Here is a 15,650-nt window from a genome sequence, read left to right on the forward strand (position 1 = left end):
GCGTGCATCTTGCGTAGGTACGTTAACTTAACCATACCACAACGCAAAAACTGTACAGAGTTTTGATGCCATGGTGAATTACATACACATGTCGATTTATATATATAACAGAGAATCAGAGGACTTAATACCATAGCTTCCCTTAATGTAGTTTTATTACAAAACGGCAGTTTCATATGGCATATAAAAACGTCAACAATATTAAACTACTGCTTTAAGAGTAGTAAACCCTAAGGACTCCAGAATTTAAAACCTCTTGTTCCATAGAACCTTTGATGGGATCTTTTTACGTAAGTGTTACAGTAACTTTATAAAGTGGGTAAATAAACAAACTTTTGATTACTATAATTTCATATTTGCCAGATATTTTATTAAATTGATAAGTTTTTAACAAATACCCTAATAATTAATAATTAGTTAATAGATAGAAACAATTAAAATTATATTTGATTAATAACCAATGGTCATGACATTGAGCTGGTGGGTGGGTGGCTGGTCGTCGAGCCCTGGGGGTCTTCTCATGGCGAGCTTTCGCGCTCGCCCCACACCCCTCACTCCCCCGGTGACGCCGTAGCAACCTCCCACAAGTGGTTATCGGCAAATGTCCTTCCGAAAAAGCAAAAAAGATGCACCTCAGTCCTACATGGACTCGAACGATGCAAAGATACCTCCCGGGGTCTTAGTCGTCTATCATAAGGTGATATCGTTCCACCCATGTTAATCAACTCCGTACCCTCCGCACATTTTTTGACATTCTTTTTACAGTCTCTGATCCCGCCTAAGTTTATAGTGATGCGTGTATAACTGTTTTTTATACATCGGCTTTACTAGTTAGTTAGTTACTATTTGAAAAGTTGTAAATTTTGACGTCACTTTAATAGCTATTTTATGACGTTAGATAGATCGGTAGTCGGTATTCTTAATGTACATCTTAATGACAGAAAAACAAAAACTTAAAGAAAGAATTTAAGATACAAAGGATATTAGAATAATAACATAATCTCAGAGGCGGGCTTATCTCTTACCTAGAAGCGTTCTCTGCACGGTAACCATAGGACTATGTAAACAGAATGCAGGTGGGATTTCAAAGTGAACAAAAAAAATTAAGATCTATTGTGAAAACAGTTTGAGTAGGTAACAAAGTGGTAACGGTTTAAGAGCTTTTTCTTAAAAGTGATGTACCTAAGTTGAAAATTAAGGTTGTTACGGTTGTAAAGTTAAGGTTTCTACTGACTTTTCTTCAATTTTGTGAAGTTTTAAATTACAATTTGCAAGTAAATACCACCCCAAACTAAAAAACTGCACACACCTAGCGGGAGGCCTGGAAAAATATTTTGTGGGCAGTCCTACGGAGCAAGAAAGTAGCACTTTTGATTATTTGGTCTATTCTACCTACCTAGGTACTAATATTACTACTTAAAGTCTGCCGTAAAAGTCTACTTCTAAATCCTAAAATGATTTTGCGATGTGTTTTTGTTGGTTAATTTCTCCTTCCTGCACGCTTTATCAAAGCAAACAATCAACTTGATTTCTGGCATAGTTAGTTGAATAGGCTACTTTCTAGCTCAGGAGAATCACGGGATTTCTAAAAAGCTGTAATAAACGCGGACGAAAATCGCCGTCAACAGCTAGTTGAAAATAATTTTATTTATTTCTGTTAAAATGTTACTCATTATTCTGGTGTTTGTCCCTTGTGCGCATTGCCGGCGGATCGCGGCGCGCATGCAAATGGCGACACATCCGTCTCCAACCAAATCTACGGCTACATCCGGTCGATGGCACAGTCTAACGTAAAATACTCTCGTGTCTCAACTATTGATCGCACTACCATATTATAAAGATTCAACTTTTATAATAATGGCTGAGAGTAAATGCGGGGTAAAGTAATAAGTAAATGAAAGTAATAATATGTTTTATCTTTTACCATTAAATCTGTATAGTTTTCTGAAAAAAAAATGTAATCACTAATGAGTTTGAATGGGGGCATTCAAATATAGTTTGACATACTTATCTTGTTCCGTTGTTATATAAGTTAGGTATCTTTTGGCTTGTGCTAATATAATATACATATTATTATTTACTTAGGTATAGGTAATTCGAAAGCTAGGTATGTGACTGACATGGGTCGCCATAGGCCTCCTCAGCAAAATCAGTGTCTTTATAAATAAGAAATATAAATAAATAAATGACTCTGCTAGATCAGCTAAGAGTAGTTACCTCTACCTACCTTCATTTTGCTCATTAAGTATTCTACAAAATTCCAATAGATGCTTCTGTACGCTCATTTTGAGATGAAATACCAAACTTTAAAGCTGTTAATACCTAGATCTATAAGTCGCAGGGGTTCATATACATTATTATATCATAAGACGAGTTCGTGTGTTTATACAGGAGCGTAAGTGCGATGTTTTATGGTCGAACAACCGCCAACCTAAAAGCTTTTATGGGCATGACTGTCGTCAACTATCAGTACCATATGGTGCAATACTGTCGCGTGAAAAAATCTATAGCACTTTAAATATAAGCCGCATTTAAGTCTGGTCATTATGTAGAGGCAAACGATATGAATTAAAAGTTTATATGTGTTTTTATCTACGAAGAAAGCAAACTCAATAATACAAGTTTGTACAAACGAGAGCAAAAAAACCAAACCGGCAAATAATAAGTCTTGTTTCCTAAATTTTAACATGTTATTAAGTAGTTGGAAATTGTCACGTGTATTGTTTTCATAAAACCAGCTTCAAGCAGAACCACGAAATTTAACTTTATAGTAAATAAATAAATAATTTTTAATGAAACTACCAAACCAAATCTTATGAAACGTAGCACGTAATATGTGGATCTGAATTTAAATAACACAAAATGATCAAGAAAGGTACTTAAAAGAACTTCCAGTTTAAGATCGTTTATAAATGATTATACGTTTAATTAAAAACATAAATGATATTGTGCGTGATATTACTTAGTTAAACCTTAGGGTATCTTTCGTATCACACGGTCGAGTACGGCCTCGTAGTAATTCAATATGGCCAGGCGCCACGCTCGGAAGCATGATTGCTCTTTTGTTACTAATCGCATTAGGTATATTAGTCGATATCATCATCATGATGCACAGGCTATCTCCCATATGAAAGAGGGTTTAAGATCTTAGACCCCCGCTACCCTGCACGAATGCAAATTGCCGGCATTGAATGAATGTTTTCTCATGATAATGACAATTTTCTACTCTGCTAGTAGTTTCTGGTCAGATGATCCCAATATCTACCTACCATTTTTGGCCATTACCCGGAGATCAAAACCAGGACTCCACTACCACATGCTAACTGTAATAAACGTCCTTCCTAGTAAGTGCTTCCATGGACGAGCTCTGTGACAAATACCATTATTTCAGGCTGAAATCTTTTTCTTACTGAAATAAAATACACATAGCGTATGTTACTCGTTGAGATTGTTGCTTTCTACGACACGAATCGACAAGATTTTAGGAATAATTCGTTAATTTTTCTGTTTATCCGTTACAAATAAAAATTCAAGTATCATGTGTACAAGAATACAAAAAATCAAATCTTTCCTTTTAGTAATAATAATCTATACATTTATTTACAATTACACATATTATCCTACCTTACTATTGTTAATAAACAATAGATTGCGGTCATACATAAATACAGTCGATTATAGTCATATTTCGTTATTAGTTTAACTTACAGATACATAATTTTAGAAAATTTATATTCGTTAATCAATCCCTTTTGTTTTTTTTATCTCGGAAAATCACGTAAACCTATCTACTGTCATTTCATATTTTTAACATAAATTCAAATTCAAATTCAAATTCAAATTCATTTATTTCAAGTAGGCCTACTTTATAAGCACTTTTGAAACGTCAAGTATGCATGTTTGTGTGACTCTACCACCGGTTCGGAAAGCAGATTCTACCGAGAAGAGCCGGCAAGAAACTCAGTAGTTGCTCTTTTCCAACATCAACATTTACAATCATTTTGCTATCTTGCGGGAGATGAGAGCGAGGCTGGCTGCTTCCATTCTACCTTGTCATTGATAAAAGATATGATAAAAGATGATGTTAGTATAGATTATGTAACGATAGTAATTCGCACAACATGATAAAACCGATTATGTCGTACTTGCATGGTAACAGATCACCGCCAAAGATCTTTGGGAAGCAATTTCGATGTTACAACAACGAATGTTTATCAGAGATTAATTTTTCTTACCACATGACTCTTACAATTCCTGACCAAAGTCAAATAATTACCTGAACTGCAAAATTTATATTATTAGGTTAGAAACGATAAAGTTAGCTAAACATAAACCAATAACACTGGCCTGAAAAATATCCACTAAGTAGAGCTTAGTATTTAAACGATTATCTGCCAGTTAACACTAAGCTGTAGGCTTTGTAGGCTTAAAGTGTAGTAAACTCATTCAATAATATAACGCCAGTGGTGGTTGTAAAAGCCCTATAAATGAATTATTTGCGTGGAAGTAAGAACTCTCAAATAAAAAGTAAGACGGAGAAATTGGCAAAAGAAATAATGGAATGGTGTCCTGGATATAAAAAGAGAAGTAAGGGTAGTAGACAGTATCGTAGAGGGGAAGATGATATTAGAAAAGTGGCAGGAACAATTTGGGAGAGGAAAGCAAGGGGAGAACGCGTGGGGAGGCCTATGCTAGAGAGCAAGACAATCAAATAACCGGTGTCTATTATAAAACGTAATTTTGTACCAAAATAGTTGAATGAATGAATGAATGAATGAATGAATACACTTTTATTGTACACCAAAGAAAAAAAAGTAGTTACAGAGATATGAATACATATCAAGAGAGTACAATTTGGTGGCCTTATCGCTACATAGCGATTTGTTCCAGGCAACCAATGGCGTAAAAGGAAAAAAACATAGAAAAGAAAGAAAACAGTTGTTACTTTGGAAATACTAAGTAGAAATAAGTTGAAATGTAATTTATAAGATTGTTAATAAAGGCTTTTATTATTATTATTATTAATAAGAACTCTCAAGGTAAGGAAAATCAAGTTTTCGCCACGAAGGAATTAAATGGAATTTAATCAAATCGCCCTATTTTTCTCCTTATTTGTTAGCAAAATATTTTTATTCTATAATTAACGCTAACTACTCATGGAAACAGGAAGAAACCTTGTTATTGTTTTATTCATCTACAGTAGGCAGGCCCTTGTTTGCCTCACAGTCTAAAGAAGGTAGCGAGTTAACCTGTTAGGGGTATCGCAGTTATAACCCTATACGGTTTCTACTTGACATCGTACTGGAACGCTTAATCGCTTGGCGGCACGTCTTTGTCGGTAGGGTGGTACTAGCAAGAGTAACGGCTAAAGCCGCCCAACAGAAAAGACCCAAAGAAAGTTTAGTGATTTCCGAGTTGCCGGGGATCGAACTAGGGAGCTCTTATTATATATAATAATAATAATAACTTTTAATTCAGATAAAAATAGCTACAACGATAACACACCTTTGTTAAGATTATCCTACGATTTTTAACTTCAAGGCGTTATTGGTACAATTGGGTACGATTGATATCGTCACCTGTCACTGTGGCAGCCTTCTCAGCCTAGGCGTTAAGAGCAATCATGGTAGCCGGCTAGACGCAACTTGTAGTTGCTTAAGATTCTGTGACTATAGTGTAGGCACTTGTAATATTACGTAATCCCAACCACAAATCACATGCACCAAAAATAGTTTAAAAATCCAACCCTAAAAACTACATATGAAATGAAAAATGAAACCTTCGTTTTATTTTTGACTCCATAAAATATTCACAGTACTTTAAAGTGGGACGACCAAATTTTGAATAAAATATTTTTAAATTTACTTTGTAGGTAGGTTAGTTATAGGCTTTAACAGTTTGTGAAAATAGTTTTGATTATACAGTATGTGTACTGAATACGTATTTTCACTCATTTTAATGATCTACCTATCTATCTTTCACTTATTAAAACTGACTCATACTGTACGAATAGCTTACTCTCACATTAATTTAATGAGGTCTAGAAATTAACGTTATTATGTTAATAAAGCCAACTAATTTTATATAGCAATTTTTAAATTTTACTTTAATTATAAAGAAACATTACTGTAATCAATTTTTAAACTCGTTTCAATATCGCGGGTACTTACTCCTACTTATAGGTAGGTACATACCCGCGACCCGATTTTAAATGAGGTCATCATTCATTTTATATACCTGCAAGTATGGCTGTTACCCGCGAATTTATCCTCACACAATTTCTTATACTTGATTAAAATTTACCCATTCGTACCTAACGTTTCATCGAATTTTCTGCACCCTATTTCATTGAAAAGTATTAATCTTACTGCAAATTTTACCAAGTACCTCAACTTCAAAAGGGGCGAAGTTGAGTAAAACCCCTTGTTAACGATGCGAGCACCCTAAAGGGGACCTATCTTCTAAATGTCAAACGTATAGACTTATATACTTAAATCCCTTAGTGATGTATTTCTGAAAAAATGTAACTTGCTATCCGTATAATCCCCTATTTATCTGACGTGATGTCAAAAACAGGTAAGCCGTCAGGTTAGCCTAACTAATAGGCAGACAGACACTCATAAATTAACTATAAAACCATTGTAGACCCACTACAGAGCACGTTTCTTCACTCAGAATGAGAAGGATTTAGGCTTTAGTCTATAGCGGTGTAAGAACATTTTGGAGAACTCTAAGGCACACAGGTTCCCTCGTGGTGTTTTCCTTCACTGGTAAATCAAGTGATAATTGATTGCTTGAAACGCACATTACTTAAATATAAACTAGAAGTGCGTGCCGGGTATCGAAATCAGTCCGCCTTGAAAGTAAAGCCGAACCATCTAAAAGGCCACCTAAAATCGAAGACCCAGACAGACACTATAATTTCATTTATCCGTGCAGATAAGTTAGGTAAAACCATACTGTAAAAATACCTAGATATTGTTGTATACTGTCTTAGGTCGTTACACCTGTGCACATAACATATACCATATAACATATTGCACAAAAGTTGCTACCAAACAACGCGAATGACATTAATTTACATAACTATGTAGCTATAACTACATCGTTAATCTAGTATATAACGTGTTGGACAACAAATTAGTTCACATTGTGTCAATGTTCTCAAAGTTGTGTGAGGTCTACTAATCAAACACTTGGCCTGCATCGTGAACTACGGCCTTATACATAATTCCTCTCATTCTGAGAAGAGATCTGTGCCCTTTCGTGAAGAGGCCGGTAATGGGTTCATTCTGATGGGGCATATGGCTTATAAAGCTTATGGTGTGGCCTTTTTGCGAGAGAGCATGATGGTGGGTCTAAGCCCCGTATGCAAGAGGAAGCCTATGCCCAGCCCATTAATAAGGCTGAAAGTAACTGTCTAGTCTAGTACTAAATTACCAAGCTGACTTATTACTAGTGGTTCTGCGAATAGAATTTACCTCACAAGCACTATTTGCAACAATAGGGCCAATAAGTTTACTGCATTTTGAGCTTTTCTGCTTATAACGCAGAAGGTCTTCGCCAATGGACAACTTTAGGCTACTTCCTTTCAAATAGTAAAAGAATTACCGTTTTTTAGTAATAATCTACGGTCCTGGCGGATGATGTAAAACCTTTATCTATATCACGTCCGGCAACGTGCCCATCAATCTAAGGCGTAGATGTTCAGCGCTTGCAATAACACCGGCAACCTCGTACTTCAGACCGGAACACAGCATTGCAATAATGCTGCAGGGTAGCAGAAATTATCCGCTTCCTCCTCGTCCATCAGAAGGAGTTGTCATTTCTCGACGTAACACTTAGATGATGTTCTACTTAACTATCCTTTAAATATAACTTAACAAATAGTTTTTGTCTCTAAACACAATTTTTAACCGCTACTCGTATTTTTATGGGTGGCGTCTAAAAACACTTATTATCTATGTCTAATAGTCATTATAGGATAACTATTAACTAAAGCCACTGACAAAAAACAATAAAATCGTAAAACTTATGGGAGTACCAAATGTCGTTCAGATCGGTCGTAAAATTCAACCTACACCAACGAACTGAGAGAGGAAAGCTAATTTTGCTAGACTTGAAACAAAGACGCGTCCGTCGCTCGTTTAATAATTCCATTCGATGCCTACGTTGTAACTAATTTAATACTATTTATGTAACACTCATTTAAAAAGGAAAATGCATTAATAGGTAACTTATTTAATTAACTTAATTACTAGGTAGGTAGCTTGGGCGTTATCACTTGGGTATTGCGTCAGCTCTAATAATAAAGGTTTTGTATCCAGTTATGGCTGTTTCCCCATACTATATAGAGAACAATTGAATTTGTAAGGAAGATTTGTATGTAGGTACAAAATTAAATCATTTTCCTGTTCAAGTCTAGACATTTAAGCACACCCAATAAGCTTCCTAATAACGCAGAGGTCTCCAATCTTTGTTGCCTCGGAGATAGTTGTCTCATGATATTTTTCCCTTTGCAAGGCCTATCAAATTTTTTTACAACCGATTAGGCAGTGGGCATCGCCCTGCTTTCTGAGTCCAAGGCTGTGGGTTCGATTCCTACAACTGGAAAATGTTTATGTGATGAACATCATTTTATTTCAGTGTTTAGGTGTTTATCTGTGTTTTATAAGTATTTGTGTAGATAAATTATTCATAAAATAAAATTCATCAGTACTCATAGAACCCATAACACAAGCGACTTTACTTTGAGGCTAGATGGCGATGTGTGTATTGGCGTATGGGCATCGCAGTTATAATAACTTTATGCCTCTAACGAAAGTACAAAGAAGTACAGGAAGACCAAGGAAGGTATGGATATATGGATGGATGATGTGAAATGGGTACATGGTATAATGAGATGATGGCTTATTTAAATGAGAGTATCAAGAAGACATGTTTTGCCGACGTCAGGTAGCGGGGGACAAAACAAGAAAAAGAAGACCCCTTATCGGTATCTTCGCCGTATCGTGCCGAAACGCTAAATCGCTAAGCAGCATGTCTAGGTCGGTAGGTAAGGTAAGGTGTTAATAAGCCACAACAAAAACTTCAAAAAACCAGAAATTCAAAAATCATTAATTCGAACATCGCCCCTGCCGCAAATCGAACACGGAATGTTTTAAATATAATACCAAATCGGTCGCCGAGGCGTCCGGCGTCATTAAATGTTGAGTTCAATATCATTACAGCATTAGGCGCATTACAGGAAGATTGTCGTCGACTCCAGCACGGCTAGCGTGGGCAGGAGACAAAAATTATATCTCCCGATTATAACCCCTGATGAGGGATAAATTTCCGTATCCACCTGCCAAAGCAACGAGTACGGCAACAGGGTATAGGCGGAGAAGGAGATTAATTTACTGATTATTTCCACACGTGTGACAATGCTCGGAGAGTTAGTAGACTGTGGGAGAAGATAAACATTTTTCCCTTTTTCCGGGAATAAAAAATTCTCCTGCCCATGGCGGTTAATATAGAACACATTAGGTATCATCGTATTAACGGATATCTAATTTTGATCCAATGATCAAATGATGACGTGTTAGAATTATAATTAGTAGCACAGTCCAAAAGGCGATGTAGCGACAAATGACAACATCTGTTGGTTATACACGTCAAAGTCTAACGTTTATACTTAATAAAGTATGTTCGACCATGTGTTAGTTTTTATATTACATAGGGTTACCACGAAGTTTAATTTTATGCTACCGTGTGTGTAGTGACGGCAGATCTGCGTACATAATTTTGTCAACACTCCTCTTCCCGCGGGTGTCGTACGATCTGACTAAGGGAATATAACAGAGAAAGGGAGCAACATCCTATTATCTCCTGCGATCACCATTCACCGACAAGACATCTGTGGTGATTATGGGCAAACTCTCTAGTCTAGCAGTGAACTGTTATAGGATATTGATGACACACAAGAACAGGACATAAACTTATTATGTGGACAAAATTACATCGAAAACAAAGAGGCAATCCCATAGCTAGCATGTGGATTACTTGCAATGACTACCGTCTCAAAACTCGGTAATTCTTAACATTTTCTACATTCTACACTTTTTTGTGTATTATGTATCCTCAAAAACTCATCGCATATTCCTCGTCGCATATATATGTATATAGCTATTTGAATAGATTTATTTAAACTTACGAAACAATGATGTCTTGACACAAGCATTAACATGCTTTTAATCTTTTTAGTTTAAATAAAAGCCAATCTATTTAGCTAACGCTAATCGAGGTAAAGAGTAATTAATAAGAGTAATTTCGCACTCCTGTTTTGTTCGGCATTTATTTCCTTGTGACTCATACTTAGCGAAATATTGATCATTCTTTTTTATATTAGATTATTACTATATTCAATCTTAGTATTTAAGTTTATTATTGCGTAATGCAAAAAAATATTGTGGTGCAAAATAAAAATGACATGCCTATTTGATTGTCACCGATTAAAATAAGACTTATCCCGAGAAATCCAATAGAATGGCCATCCCACGATAGTATAGCCCGGCGCGACGGTTGGTTGCGATTTAAGGCAACACAAGTCAACGCCACTGCCAAGGTCAACTCGTCCGACCTCGTCAAACAATCGTAAAAATTTGATGCAAACGAACTTCTGAACGTAAGGCCCTGATCTACTAGCCAGAGAGGTTGTCTACGACGTCCCTGAGGCAGCGTTGAGCGCTGTGGTTTTAAGTAGGAGGTCCTGGGTTCGAATCACGGCTGGGTCAAATAGGGAATTTATAATTTCTGAGTTTTGTCTGGTCTGGTCTGGTGGGAGGCTCGGTCGATGTCTCGTATAAAACGATTAGTTTTATCGGTTTAATATAACTGTCCAACAGATGCGATCAACGGCAAGCAGCAGCAATCAAGGACTTACTTCAAGTGGATATAATCATATGTTATGAGTATATTTACAAATTTATAATATGGCAAACTTGATATTGGCATTGGCATATTTGAATTTTATATACGATTTTGTAAAATGTAGGATAAAACTGGATTTTCTAATTTATTCTCATCTGGCTGCTTAACAACCGTTCGGTACCCTCTGCACGCAACTGAGAATAGTGATGGTGTATTTACATATTGTTTATTGTATTTATTTATAAAATATTTTTGAAAAATAATTGTCTGTGTGTATGTCTGTCCGTCTGTCTGTCTGTCCGTCTGTCTGTCTGTCCGTCTGTCTGTCTGTCCGTCTGTCCGTCTGTCCATCCGCCCGTCCGTCCGATCGCGAATCACTCGGCAACTGCTCGATGGGTTTCAGGGCTATTTTGTATACTATAATCCTACGTAGTAGATAATTCAGGTTAAAAATTAGGCTTCTTTTATTCCGTAGTACGAACTATTCATTCATTCGGGATATGGAATGAAAGATTTTGTAGTTTTTACATTTTAACTCTGTTGTATTCAAACTGATCTGAATTAATCTTCATTATTTTCGATTGACAATGATGATTGAGAAATTGTGTCTGTCTATTCGTTAGTTATTTTCGTTTTGTTAGTTACCTTCACCGATAAATTTGACCCACAGTTAGCTTACATTTGACTTTGTAAAAGCACTGGGGAACCACTTCCACACAGCATTAGCAGCAAAACCGCTCTTGATAACATTTTTTAAATATATAGCCAGCATCCGGGTAAATTTTAAAATAATTTGAAGCCTGGAAATTAAACTGTTCCTCCAGGATTATTTCGTAACCTAACCAAACGCGAACGAAAAATGCTTTAAGCTTATATTCACTATTTGTTTTTAGCAATTTTTACGATTTGCGATTTAAAATAGATTTCTAGATAGCGGAATTTTTCTATTTAACGTCATAATAGCTTTTGCCGCAGTTATATTAAAATTACTTTTAGTATGAACTTAAATCGAAACTTTACTTTGAAAACAATTGACTCAATTCTTATCATGTAAACATTGTTCATAATAATATACATCTTGTTAAAAAAGTTCAAGTATGACGATTAACCTATTATTGCACCTATCTAGGAATGCAAAATTATTTTTAACGTACATAACAATTGTTTTACAAAAGATAGTCGCACATCGGCAGAGAAAGTCGATCTGCGTAAATTTGCGAGCTTGCTGGGTTGAACGATCGCTAGAACCGGTCAGACGGGCGGCCACGGCATAAAAGATCCACCCGGGAATGCGCCTCCGTCGGGTAACTCCCTCCCTTCACTATCTGCACCCAGATATTTCCGGCTCGGATTCATAACTTACCATGTAGTTGAAATCTCAGCTAACGCGCTATATTGTCGTTGATATCGGGCATTACAAATAAATGTGGCATAACGTCGAAACAGTTATGCAGCGTTTTATCGCACTTTACTGACAGCACCTTTCAATGTCAGACCCTGAATATCTCCGTTATGCCGTATAACTAAAGCTATACAAATAAATAAAAATGAAGAGTCCGTTTTAAATCTTTAAATAACAGCTTTTTACTAAAATAGATTTTTATAGACCGATTTTTATAGGAATTTCAATGCAATCTAAAAAGAATAGCAATTTATTAAACTTTAAAATATTTTAGTCGTACTCGATGTTAAAAAATATAATAAGCACGCATACCTGCATATTCAACTATTTTGAACTCGAAGCCCTTTTTTTTACTATTTTACATCGTTACTTATTACTATACTACTTATACTAAAAGGTATGTAGGTACTCTGTTAACTGATTTATTTTTATTTCAATAGAGAAGTTAGTCTTCCTTATTTCTTTATCTTCTTTACTTCGACAACTCATTATGGTGAAATAAGGGCGTTGTTCAAAAATCACGTCGTAAGTTTCATTATTACAAGTTATAGTACATCTATACCTTACTGCCTACTGTCCTAATCGGTATCAAGTTGGTCAGTGACACAGCCGTACAATTTGTTTTAAAGATAAAATAGATACGTTCACTGGAAAATTACTTTGGTATTGAACATTTACGAGTACTTTGTTAATAAACACATGTAAATATAATGATTTGTTTATAAATAAGAATTACATTTAAAAGCAAAACGTGAGAATAATCACGCTTCTACAGTAAGTTATCAAAGCGAAGCGACTCATAATTATTTTCTTTATTCTTAGGAAACAATGGGAAGGAGAAGGAAAATTCTCGAAGCAAGGAGGCGACTTCACCAGCGGCCCGTTCTGCAAACGGTCAGTATAGTCAAACATTTTGATTCCCATTTGCGTGTATATAGCTATAGCAATATTAAAGTGTAGAATGAATGAGCGAGTAATGATCGAGCTTTCCATTGGGAAACGGAGGGTTGATCGAGGGGGTGCGAACCGCGCGGGCGTGCGTTGTGGGGTCAGACAACGCGCACATGGTCTCCCCGGGGGGTTGCGACTGTCGGAGGGTAACGCGCATGCGTGGCCTCCACCCTGACGACGTTACCCGGTTACCCCCCGCTACCTTTTCTCCCCGCTCTGCAGGGGCGACGACTCCAGAGGACACCGCATTCAACTCGCATTTTTGCGGAAATTAGAATCCTCCCTCGATATTAACTGGTATCTACACAAATGGTCGACAACATTGCCTGTCATTACCATGTTTCTAGACGATTGCCGCTTAACAGCGGCTTCACATCACTTGTTTAATTTACCGCCAATCATAACAATAATATTGCCTTCCATTAAACTGCTTAGTGCGAGACAGTACATTGAAATAACACAGTTTATATTATAATAATATTAAACTTATAAAACGAAGGCTGCATTCGACTGCTGGTTAGTGGCTAGCTGGCTAGTAATCGACTGCTGGTTCCAGACATAAGTTAAACCGTTTTCAGCCTGTATAAAAACGGTTACTAATGTCATGGCATTGTTCTGTAATCAGCTACCAGATTAGATAGAATATATGTTCGATGTTCTCGAAAAGTTTATGCCTATGCAATTTTTTAATTTACAAATGGTTGAACATGGTACGAGTTCGCAGATTCTTTGTTAGATGACGGAAAAGGAATTCATTAGGAAAGTGGTTATTTAAGATGGCCAACTCAAGATTTGTGCTGAACCTAAACCATATTATAACATTATAAAGTGAAGTGGTGAACGGAGATTTGATGACACCTTGAATATTTTACATTAAAGTTATATAATTGCCCCATCATCTGACCTAAGTGAATGTAGCTAAGCTAAATTACTGGGTACGATAATTTTGTACGCATTTTGTCGTTCTGATGATTCACCCCTATCTATGAACAAAATAATACTTTAAATGTAGACAAAGGCGACCCAACAACTGGTAATAATAAGATAATAAACTCGAAAACACAATGTCAGCTTGTCTCTAAACGTGACATATCAATGGGACAAACGTTCTGATAATGGGACATCCGTCTTTGGGAATGAGTAGGCGGCATATATTTTGTTCACTGCATTGTTTAATATAATTACAGTGGAGTTATAGATTCATTTATACATTTATCATTATTAAAATACGTTACTTATCCTCAGCATATTAACGTCCCATTTCTGGAATAGGCCTACTAGATGCTAACTGTTACCAGGAGATTCACCAGATACCAGTGTGAACTATTTAATTATAGGTCATGCGGATACCATTCTCATAGACCTCCTGTACATAAATAAGGAAAGTAAATTTTTCATTATCTTCTAAACAAGGCGACAAAAACATTCTGTAAAGAGCAAGATATATCTACATAAGAGCCTTTATAAAATTACTCGTTTCCAAGAATTAATTTGTTTTAGCCTTATAATGACGATTGAAATTGTCATTTTGACTTTAAATGTTTTATTGTTCCTTATTAAAATAGCTATATAACTCCGTCTTTTCTTTTTTAGATTAACCACTATTTTTGTAGTATACGTCTAGTATTTACATAAAATAATGATTCATTTGGTCACTGCACGGTACAGATTTTTTTTTTATGTAATCATAATACTTGGCACTGCCAAATAAAAACAATGCATTCAGAAAGGAAAATTCATTAAAATTCTGACTAACCACACCCAAATAGAACACGGTCATTCGGTCATGACTTTCTGTTATCATGAATTATTATTTATCATCGTTTATCATTAATGGTTTAGGTCATTTCGCTTATCTTAATAATAATGTCCATACAAGCATTAAACTAATGTATTGGTTTATACTAAAACAAAATACGACTATAATTAACTGTTAAGTTCACATTCTTACTGAGGTATTGCCTGGTCCTTGCCCCTTTGTTATTATAGACAGGATTTTTTTATGGTTACTAAAGCGTAATTAGAGCGGTGATAGCCCAGTAGTTAGGACTTGGACTTTCTATCCGCAATGGGCCAGCGTTGGTGCACTACAGTCTAAACCCTCCTCATTGTGGGAGGACACCCGTGCCCTGTAATGGGCTAGTAATTGCATGATATGATGATGATGATGACGATCACAGTTGCGTCAATGTAATAATACCGATTGGTGTTCACAACACATTATTCTCATGCTTCATGCTTTCGCCTTATCGCAAGATATCCTTTCGAAAGTAAAATCGGTGTCTACTCAAAAAGTATGGCTCAATGTTGTATAAAAGGCACACCTTGTACCTTCTTATATTACTTATGGTTGCTTTAAGCGGAATCGTGACCTTAAAGTAAAACA

The 15,650-nt window shown here is 36.0% G+C and overlaps 1 protein-coding gene across 5 annotated transcripts in view; it reads left to right on the forward strand.

Moving 5' to 3' along the window:
- LOC120637119 overlaps nucleotides 1-15,650 on the forward strand; it is a 228,471-nt gene that overhangs the window by 189,357 nt on the left and 23,464 nt on the right. For all 5 annotated transcript variants that reach the window (XM_039908773.1, XM_039908774.1, XM_039908777.1 and 2 more), the window contains one exon: nucleotides 13,136-13,207. In XM_039908773.1, the coding sequence (XP_039764707.1) occupies nucleotides 13,136-13,207 (72 nt within the window). The remainder of the gene's footprint in view (nucleotides 1-13,135; nucleotides 13,208-15,650) is intronic.

Source organism: Pararge aegeria, chromosome 3 (genome assembly GCF_905163445.1).
Source record: "Pararge aegeria chromosome 3, ilParAegt1.1, whole genome shotgun sequence".
NCBI classification, from domain to species: Eukaryota; Metazoa; Arthropoda; class Insecta; order Lepidoptera; family Nymphalidae; genus Pararge; species Pararge aegeria.